Below are 11,297 nucleotides of genomic sequence, written 5' to 3' on the forward strand. Positions count from 1 at the left end.
TAGTGGATCTCAAAATTATCCAGCATAATAGTTATAATTTTACACAATTTTTTACAATGCGCTTGAGATTAGAGAAGCCTCTAGGCTCGTCCGCTATGATTGTTGGTCGTCGATTTAAAAAAAAGTAACGGAAAAGTAACGAAAAGTTACTTTCTCAAGTAACGGTAACTGTAACGAGTTACTTTTAAAAATCGGTAACTAGTAACGGTAACTTGTTACTTTTCCTACTCGGTAACGAGTAACTGTAACTTGTTACTTTTAAAAAGTAACTTTCCATTCCCTGGATACCTTTGTATGGATACGGAGGTTGCGGTAAAGTAAAAATTTCGGGACTATTTAAAGATTCGAGCAAAAAATTATGGTTGTCTCTTGGCAATTTATATTCTGAAACTATGACTTTGAACGCTAGTGTTAGACTGGATAACATTGGCAACTTACGTTCATTTGCCAAAGTCACAATCATACCTAAAGATTTGACTAAACTAATTCTATTTATATATTACATATTAAAATGAGTTACGTAGGAATAAACGCATTTGTATATTTTAGTTATTTCTCCAATAATGGATTCTAGTTGGCGTATAAATCCAAAAGAAATAATACTTAATCCTAAAGAATCTCAAGAAGTAACAATACAATTTCGTCCAAAGAAAGAAGACTTTGCGTCATTGCAACGTTCGGAAGTTTCGCATGTGGCAACGATAAATGTTATTTACGCCGATGAACCAACCCGTTAGCGAATACGTGGAATAAAACGTACGCTATGTATTCAGACAAATAGACATTTATTGGCACTAATTTTCAAACTGGTAAACATGTACTTTTTTTGTCAGATTATATAATAAATTGAAATAGTCGGGTGAATCGATTGGAAATGACAATGAAGCATTCGAGAATATTGTGCATCTTATATGTAAAATTTTTCTTGGAGAACTAATTCCTGGCATAACCAATTAATTCGCGATTCTATCGTAAGTATATACAATTATATTATTTAGCCTCATTACCATTTATGTAATAATGACGGAGTGTATTTAAATAGCTAAACCTAAATGAGATCTATGTACTGGCGTTCATCAATCATGAGATAATGCTCACAGTGGAAGCATGCGCGGATGATACTTTGCCTGTTCATTATGATACCGATGAAGATCGGAGATGTATCGGGGTCTCTTATAAGCGACTCACTACTCATTTAGATGAAGCAGGTGGTGCGAGAAGTTTCTTAGCTTCTCAGTAAGAGATCTTTTTATTTGTATTTTTCTTCTAGTATGCATATTTCTTATTACGCTTATAACTATGTCAACTTAAAGATTTCTTATTAAAATATCTTGTTAATATTTTATTACACAGAACTATAGAATATGAAGTTCAATACCCTGAATTGCAAGGAGATCAATTCACTGTAACTCCGTCCATCATCGCTCTGACTCCTCCTCCAGTAAAGAATGAAGCAATGAGTGACTATTCTTAGCTTTTTCAAAACAGCCGAGCCATTTCAGACCAGTCTCAATCAAATTCAGATTATTTCAGTGTTGTTCCCGCAGAAGGAATGTTATATACCTAGCAAAGAGAGTTTTCCTTTAAAGATACAGTGTTCACAGAAACTAGATCGTAATATGCAGGCTGTACTTGCGATTTATACAGAAAACAATAAACAGGATGTGTTGATTAACAAGTCACAGTGAGGCGATAATAATTAATCGGTTATGCGAGAAAAATAATATTTATTTATATAATTATTGTAATTTAAGAGTTTTACAAAAACGATATTTTATTAATAATTTTTAACAAACACACTGTCACGTGTTTTTCTTCAATACATTCCTATTTCAGTCTGTTTGTAACTGTTACTTAAGTTTATCGCAGAAGTTGTTAATGATGAAGTAATTTTATATATATAAATTGCGTGTTGTATTTCTCTTTTAAAGGTAGTATTATCGATACCATATTTTTTACATTGTCAATCCCTGAATGTAGACGTCCCTCCTTTAATGGAACATTCAATCGCGCAAGCATGTCCTTTAAGCCCTTAGGGTAATATCCGGTAGATTCGCAAAATATGTATAATACTTCAACTCTACCCATTGCTTGAACTAATCCGGTAACGTAATACCATCTAAATCGCACTGACTCGGCAGCATCATTTTTAAATCCCAATTACCGCCCGTGATGAACGAGCTTTTCTCAGGTTTGTCAAAGTATCCTCCTTTAGTCAACCACTCGCAGAAGTTGAAAACACGTCCGCGAAGTAAGGCTGATCATCCACAGTCTCTCGCCATGATCCCAGTTAATTCTGTGCAGAATGGCGTGAGGGTGGGATGGACATCTGGGTTTCACATATGTACGAAACATATCCTTCCTTCGGTTTCCAATCACAGATGGACAGCACCGCGCGCATGGTAGCTCGAGTAATCTCCTGCGGCTTGAGCACCGTATACCTCTCACACGTGGCCTCAAAGTCCATTACAAGAAGGTATTCAAACTTTTGTACTACCTCGTGGGAACGATTGATCATCGTTCTGGGCAATACCTTTGGAGAATTCGATGAGCCATACTTATCCCTACGTACGAGTGAATCGTGTCCCTATGTAGTTCCCAAACAAAATAAATATTTTTAGATCAAGTCGCTTGGCCTAGTTCGTCCCTTATTTATTCAGTTTTTCAGTAACCTGATTGAACTTGTTTGTTCAATCAATTGAGAATGAATTTATCACGAGATTAAATTTTATGCAAAATATGCTGTATTTATTATTATATCAAGGTTATTGGCGTACGAATCGCTATCGAAACTGCGAAACATGTGATTAAACACTATCTCGAGTAGCCTTAACCCTTAAGGTAAATTTTCACGAGCTGCTCTAACTGGCTATTTTAGCGACAAAAAGGATCACGTGATCAAAATGGACATTTGATATTCGTCAATTTTGACCACGTGATTCTTTTTGTCGCTGAAACAGCCGGTTTGAGCAGCCCGTGAAAATTTACCTTTAAGGGGATGCTGGAGTGACGGTCGAAGTTATTAATCAAGGTCGATAGTACAGACTTTTTTAAATTCCAAATTCGACAATAGTGACATCTTTCATTCATTTTTTATACTTATTATGGCTGCGGTCCACTTGCTTCTTCCAAATGCTCTGAACGTTACGCTCCAAATGCTACGCTCCGATTGGTCCATTACTATTTCGAACGCTACAATTGCTACGTGAACGCTCCAGCCAACCCATCTCCCGAGGTGAGGCAGTTGAAGCGAAGTGGGAGCAAAAACGATGACGTATTGATGACGTAATCAGATTTGTTGGGAGCGTTCTGAAGCATCAAATGGACCAGTCATATCAGTACTACAAATGCTCTGTAGCGTTTGAAGCGCTAAGTGGACCGCAGCCTATATATCGTTGTGTCTCACTCAAACGCATTCATCTGTCCTTATCTAACATATTGCAGCGCCATCTCTTAGAAAGAGATCATCTAAAATACTGCTCGGTTTCATGGCTAAACAGTCATACATCGTCGATTTCTCACGCGCTAGACACACAATTTCGTTCCTTGCGCTAATCTTTTTATTTAGGCGTCAAAACTTAATTCTAAAGATACGACTGTAATCGTCTATTTATTCTACATGTGCTCCTGCCCTAATTTCGAGCATATAACGTGCATATAATTTTTTCACGAAGTAAATGTTTGGTGAGCTGATAGCACATGGATACAGGAATCTGTAATTTATTATTTTTCCCAGTTTTGGACACAAAATACACCAGGAGCAGGTACATTAGCACGGATATTTCAATCGTGGAGAAAGAATTTTTGTTCTGTACAACTAATTCGAAGAACTGCGCAAGGAACATAAACGCTTGCTTTATCGGTTAAAAAGAAGATTCCAGCATCCCCTTAAGGGGATGCTAAACCGATTACCCAACTCAATCAAGGTCGATAGTACAGACTCTTTTAATTCCAAATTCGATAATAGTGGTGACATCTTTGATTTAGTTTTTACATTATATTATATAATGTATATCATTCTGTCTTACTCAAACGCATACGTCTGTTCTTATCTAACATATGCCAGCACCATCTATCGCAAGACCGCGCAACTACTGCTACACGGAATTTCGGCTCTGTTGACAGTCCCCGTCTTCGCAAAGCATCAGTATACACGTATTTTCTATTCGGTGGAAATATTGCTTTTCTAGACTTTCAATCTTAGTTCTACAAACTCAGTATCGTTCGTTTCAATAATGTGACCTCAGCTGCACGCTTATTTTCAAGATATGGACTCTAAAACTCTTATATCAAATACATATCTGAGGTGACAGCTGTACGAGCCAAAAGTAAGTGAATTTTTAATTTTTTTTCGATTTTCTCATAAAATCCAGTGCAGCTGAGGTCCTGTTGATGCGTACTATAATTTAAGTAATAATACTTTTGCAATCCGTACATCCAATACAGAGATTTTTCACCGAATAGAAATGTGGTAAAACAGGGAGCTTTAGCATCGCCTTAACTGCAATGGACCAATGTTTTTATCGCACACTGGTTATAGGATAAGAATTTCTACTTTTGACATAAAAAGGGAAATCGCTTAAGGCTTAATTATTCTTTAAATTCTTTGGAGGAGATCTCGCACTCTCTAAAGAGTGTAAAAATTGAGCCAATACGAAAAAAGAGACACAATTTTCAGTCTTTAAGGTCTAGTTTCTCCAACATAAGATTAACCTCGATCTTAACTTACTGTTCTTCTTTTTTTAATTTTTAGAATTAGAAAAAGATAAAATGAACCGAAATGAAAGTTAATTTTACATCGATAGAATCGGGCCTAAGAGTGAGATTAATTCATTCTTTAGGGTAAGATTCACTCTAAAAATTTTAGAGAGTAATATATATGCTTTTTTATTTGCACACCAGTGGATAAAACTTTCACTTTTTTAAATATAAAAAAAAGGAAATAAAAATAATTGCTCTCCACAATGTAGACGTTCTTGCTGTTGAAGTTTGATTTAAAAACAGGTGTCGATCGAGTTTGCGAGGCCAGAAGAGTGACGAGAGTTCAGAGACTCCACAAATAATTCATATCCACACTTGAAGATTATAGAACTTTCGTAGTTTGAAAACAATATACTTTCCAATGTTACCTGATAATCAATTTTTTTGTGAATCAGCAATTCTGTTAAGAGAAGATTAAATTTGAACACGAGTGCGATAAGTAGACGCGTGTTGGAACGATTTCACGTTTGTGAAACACACAACACAAAGTGTGACTGCGTCGCCATATTCTGCGCAATCGGAGCAACCGGCGAAACTCGCGGCAAAAGTATAACCTTCAAATTATTCAAACGGTTCGAGCGTGATATAACCTTAAAAGCCAAAGGCGCATTACCCTCCACTTCCACTAATCGGTGGATATTACTCCAAGAAAAGTCAAACGAGATATTGAGAGCCGACGATTTTATGACACGATGACGTCCAGCGATGAACAAGTAAATTTACCATGGTGAGTACGAAGCTTGGGACGTCGACAACAAGGACAACACCGACTGAGAATCTTGTATTTCAGGGTCGAAAAGTATCGTCCTAAAAGCCTGGATGAGCTTATTTCCCATGAGACGATAATAAAGACGAGTAAGTAAACGAGAACGCAACTAAACGCAGGACGTGTAAATGTGTGTAAGGCATTTTATTATAAGATGAGAAAGGAATTGCTTGTTACAGTAAACAAGTTTATTGATGAGAATCAACTGCCACATCTTCTCCTCTATGGACCACCTGGGACAGGAAAGACTAGTACTATACTAGCGTGTGCTCGTAAACTCTATACTCCAGCTCAGTTCAATTCAGTGGTTGTGTATTTGTCACTGAATAATTCCATATCTCTTCATTTCATTCCTTACTTTCCTTACTTTACTTACATGTATTTAAGTATTAGAATTAAATGCTTCCGATGATAGAGGTATAGGCATCGTGCGAGACCAAATCCTGAGTTTTGCCAGTAGAGGCGCTATGTATAAATCTGCGTTTAAATTAATTATCCTGGATGAAGCCGATGCTACGACGAACGATGCTCAGAATGCACTCAGAAGAAGTAAATATGTTATCTCAATATTTATGTGGATTGTAAGATATTATTAATTAGACATTAATACAAATAAATGTTAATCCAATATTAATTTTAGTTATTGAGAAATACACGGTTAATGTGCGTTTCTGTATTATATGCAACTACCTCAGCAAGATTATTCCAGCTCTCGTTGCACCAGGTTTAGATTCCTACCTCTTGCAGCGGAACAAGCGATACCAAGACTGAATCACATTATTGAAGCGGAGAAGTGTGTGAATAAAGATATATTTTATATCTAATTACTTGATTCTTTTTTATCCCGAGATCTTTTGTTAATGAAAAACTTTTGTTAGTTTAAAAGTTACGGAAGACGGTAAGCAAGCGTTAATAACGTTAAGCGGTGGTGATATGAGAAAAGTAATAAGCGTACTTCAAAGTACATGGTTCGCTTATGGTGCTGTGAACTTGGAGAATGTGTATAATTGTGTTGGATATCCGTTACCAAGAGACATAACTAATATTGTAAACTGGTTGCTAAACGAGTCTTATGATAGATGCTGCAAAAGTATCCTTTTACAATAACAGATTTTAAAGATAAGGCAGCTCTTTCGATCGGTATTTACACTTTAAGATCGTCTCAATTAATGTTTTAAAATGCTAATATTGTTGCGATTGGTTTATGATATTTTAGGATTACACTTAAGACAGTCTTAAATATAAGAACCAGCTATGAATACTAGCTTTTATATCAAATTTTATATAATCTTTAATATATATCATGCAGAGATTCAAGAACTGAAGTTGAATAAGGGACTCGCGCTGCAAGATATATTAACAGAAGTTCATTCGTATGTAATGAAACGTATGTATTGTGTTCAATATGTACATATATATCTGAAATGTTTATAGTTATTACTAATAAGTACTTTTTTAGTTGATCTTCCTAATCAGTTATTTATGGACTTACTATGCAAAATGGCAGAGATAGAGAAAAGATTGGCTTCTGGATGTCGCGACGATATTCAATTAAATTCTCTTATATCTGCATTCTACAGTGTTCGCGATTATATTGATACCTTCTGTTACGTGGATTGAAAGATTTGTAAATCTAAAAATACTGAATATGCTTTCTTAAGATAAAAACTATGAGGTTTGGGGAGGGGGTATGTATATATTATATTAGCAACATCAATATGTGAACAATAAGGATATTTTTACTATTTAAAAAAAGTTCAGTATTGTTACAGTTAATGAGATCTTGTAATTGAATATAAGGATGGGGCCGATAGAAATCCACAGTATCTTTCGGGTGCACACGAGTAAATATATAAGTTTGATCACACAATACCGAAGTACAGAACAGAACGTAAAAAGAGTCACAGACAGAACAGATAATAGAATGAAGGACGAACATAACGTAGTCGGGAAAAGGGGGGGGGGGGGGCCCACGCATAGTAACTGGGGAATATGAATGCCGCCAATGAATGTATCTTAAAGTCCCTAGTCAAAGCGCGTCACGATTCTTCTCCCTCTCCAACAAGTATTTTTAAAACAAAAAATCTTGTGAAAAAATAACAGTCCTTATTTTTCTAGAAATATTTGATAAGTACATCAGATATTACATATATGTCATAAAAACTAAAAAAATAAAATTGTCAATACAATGGAGCTGATTACATATTTACGATCAATCTATAACTTCATTACCCATAAGACTTTTTTTTATCCGGAAATAATAGAACTATAAAAATATATCTTTTAAACGGTAATATACAAGCTTCGAAGCTTGTATATTACCGTTTAATCTTTTGTTCATTTTAAAAAGTTATTTTTAAGATTGTAAAGATAATTTATAATAAAGTTATTTAAAAACAAGTACATATCGTAAGTATTATGATTGGGAAGATGAACGTATACATGGTGCGCAAATCTATTGTAGTTATTTAAAAAAAAGTACATATTGTAAGCATTACAATTTTAATTTTATACGCGTTCATCTTCAACATCGAGCACCTCCCTTAAAATTTTTCTTTGTAAAATTTCAAATTTCTCTTTCGGTAGCTGCTTCATTAGCAATACTAAGTAATTTGTAAATGTTATTACAACTGGACCTGGCGGATCGGATGTCGGTATATCGCTGAGAGCCGCATCTATCGCTTGCAGCTCATTCATGTCGATTTCGAAAGGTGATTGTTCATTTGTTGAAACTTTTTTGGATATACGCGATCGTTTCGCTGAAAAGAGTACTTGTAAGAAATTTAAAAAAAAATTAAATTATTACTACATTAGTCAATTCAGACTTACATTTTTGAGAAGCATCACTAGCACTGCTACTTAATGAATTGATAGGACTCGGAGTCGGGGATAAGCGCGATCGGATACAGGTTTCGATGACTGCAATTCCTGAGAATATCTTTCTATTGGCCTCTTAAACGATGTCATTTGGTTGTCACTTGACAACGAGTGACCCTTTCTTTCCGAACATGACCTATTTTCAATCGTTTGGTTGTTACTTGACAATGAGTGACCCTGTCTTTCCGAACATGACCTTCTATTTTCAATTGGAGCCTGAATATCTGTAAGTTCTAAAGAATATACACATTTTGTTGTATCTAATATGATAAATACTTTCTTGTCATACATTACAAATCAAACAACCACCCATATAAATATTACTTACCGTTCGAAAGACATGCATGGACGTAGGAATTCCATAATTTCAAAGTAAGGCCACGATTCCTTCTTCGGCTGGCACAAAGCAGCACTGCCACTTGCTACATACTTTCTTTGTTCCGTTAGTTTACGAACATATGTGTCCCGTAAATTCCGCCATTCGGTCTGTGATGTCCCGGGTATTACGTCTGAATAATACATGGTTTTTATTATATCTTTATTATATTGAAAACAGCATTCAAAGTTTAAATATCGTAAAAATGAATTGTTTTAAACTGTAATATATTCCTATAATAATCGACTGCAGATTGAAACTTTAAATCTTTTTCTCTTACATTAAATTAAAAAATATTTTAAATAACATAACAAAACCTACTAAATATTTTGTCTATATCAGCCCATGTCATTTTAATATTGGCTGCTCCTTTTTCTGCATACGGAATTGTACGATCCCATAGTATTCGAGTCTGCCTTACCGTTTCAATAAAACTTTCTATATCCTCAATCATGTTTAATGGCTCATTAACGTATTCTTGCTGTGACGAATCTGCAATATTGTAACGTACATGTTCACTATCATACTGGATTTCTTGCTGTGAGAAATCTATTATATCGTCGTAACATACATGTTCGCTAACATACTGCAGTTTTCTTCAGTGCAAAATTCGCAAGTTACCTGAAAATCATGAAATACAAATAACTCTCCCATTCACTTTCTTATTTTTAAGTTAGTATATAAAAGAAGACACTTAAAACAGCGCTGATTCATATGAATTCTTTTAATAGGTCTTTATTGTTACAGGTACTTTTTGTACACTGTTGAAAAAGTGAAAATTTGCAAACATAACGATACAAAGGTAGACATAATTAATTTCGTTATAATTACGGCTTAAAGCTTTATATTGAAGCTTTACGATACCCCGGTCACCTCAAATTTTGGTAAAAATACACTTGATCGATGCATTTTCCTAAAAGTGACAGATTTCCTAACTTAAAAAGTAGTTAACTTTAAAGATTAATATTTTGGTTCACTGGACAGAGAGATACTTTTTTCTCGTTAAATCTTTATTTTTACACAAAAACATATCGATTGAGTGTATTTTTACTAAAATTTGAGGTAATTGGGGTATTGTAAACCTTCACACATATTTTACATTTACTATTGCACAATATTAAATGCGTTTAGTTTCATATACATAAATTACCTACCTTATCATCATCCATTTCAGTAGTATTAAATTCAATCGTAAAGAAAATTCCCTTATTATACGATTTATATATATATATATATATATATATATATATATACACAGAGTATTTGGAAAGTAATGGTAAATCTTTCGCACAGGGGACACAGAATGGATTAAACTGAGAAGAAAAGTTCTCTACCATTTTACAATTTTCGCAATAGTTAAAAATTATTGAAGACCAATTTTCAACAATTTTTAGCAATTAATATCTTGTTAATTATTGCGAGAACTGCAAAATGATAGATGATTTTTCTTCTCAGTCCATTCTGCCTCTGTACGAAAGACTTATCACTACTTTCTAAACATCATGTATGTAGCAGTAAGTAATGTTACATATATTACCGCAGTAAAGTAATGAATTCGATTATTAAAAGTAAAATTTAGAAATATATTTTAGAAACATATTTAAAATACCGAATAAAAAGTGTATATTCTCTAGTTTCATTGAAAATTGGAATTAATTCAACAATGATGTGCCAAATTCATTCCGATTTCCAATGAAACTAAAACTATAAAATGATATTATTTCGGAATCAATGTGTGATATACGTGAGGTGCGTTCCAAGTTACGCATGAAGCGTATGTTGCGTCATTTGTCTCTGTTGTTCATTGAATAATGAACAAGGATAAAATGATATATTAGATGTTAAACTTAATTCCTATCGTTTTTTCGTCTCGAAAATCGATTTGTTTCGAAGAGAAGATGAATGAATACCTTAATCAAAGTACCACATGGGCTGAAAAGTCCCGGGATTTTTCAATATGTGGCGCCACTAGAAAATGAACATGACTCATTTCGAGAGGCTCATCTGTCACTAGTTTATGTATGAAGTTTCATGACATTTCGTCCATTTGTTTACAAGCTACAGTCATTTGAGTGACGCTACTTTCGCCTTCGTAAAAAAAATGGAAAAACAGGAATATCGCATCTTGATCAAACATTGTTTTTTGATGGGAAAAACTTCTGAACAATCATTGCAATGGTTGCAGAAATGTTATCCCACATCTGCTCCTTCGAGAACAACAGTTTATCGATGGTTTAGTGAATTTAAAATGAGTCGTACAAGCACCGAAGACGCACCTCGCTCTGGAAGGCCAAAAGAGGCTACGAATGCGGAAATCGTAAAGCAAGTGCATCGAATCGTTTTGAGTGATCGTAAAGTGAAGTTGCGCGAGTTAGCTGAGGCTGTGGGCATCTCAAAAAAACGGGCGGGATACATTTTGCACGATCTTTTGGAGATGAAAAAGCTATTGGCGCGATGGGTGCCGTGTTTGCTGACCGTCGACCAAAAACAGCAGCGCGTTAATGATTCAACGGCCGG

At 34.8% G+C, this 11,297-nt stretch overlaps 1 protein-coding gene and 2 pseudogenes across 1 annotated transcript in view; 2 read left to right on the plus strand and 1 right to left on the minus strand.

Annotated features, from left to right (window-relative positions):
* LOC108766629 (spindle defective 2) overlaps positions 1–1,711 on the plus strand; it is a 4,980-nt gene extending 3,269 nt beyond the window's left edge. Inside the window, 9 exon segments of the mRNA XM_018516040.1 lie at positions 283–469; positions 548–745; positions 831–951; positions 954–971; positions 1,043–1,236; positions 1,354–1,459; positions 1,461–1,511; positions 1,514–1,558; positions 1,560–1,711. Of these exon segments, the coding sequence (XP_018371542.1) occupies positions 283–469; positions 548–745; positions 831–951; positions 954–971; positions 1,043–1,236; positions 1,354–1,459; positions 1,461–1,511; positions 1,514–1,558; positions 1,560–1,688 (1,049 nt within the window). The 3' untranslated portion in view covers positions 1,689–1,711.
* Positions 1,712–1,816: 105 nt separating this feature from the next.
* On the minus strand, positions 1,817–2,556 carry LOC108766630 (ERI1 exoribonuclease 3-like; annotated as a pseudogene).
* Positions 2,557–5,284: 2,728 nt separating this feature from the next.
* Positions 5,285–7,147, plus strand: LOC108766631 (replication factor C subunit 5-like; annotated as a pseudogene).
* The last annotated feature ends 4,150 nt before the right edge of the window (positions 7,148–11,297 follow it).

The sequence above is a fragment of the Trachymyrmex cornetzi genome, unplaced genomic scaffold (genome assembly GCF_001594075.2).
Source record: "Trachymyrmex cornetzi isolate Tcor2-1 unplaced genomic scaffold, Tcor1.1 scaffold609, whole genome shotgun sequence".
Lineage (NCBI taxonomy): Eukaryota > Metazoa > Arthropoda > Insecta > Hymenoptera > Formicidae > Trachymyrmex > Trachymyrmex cornetzi.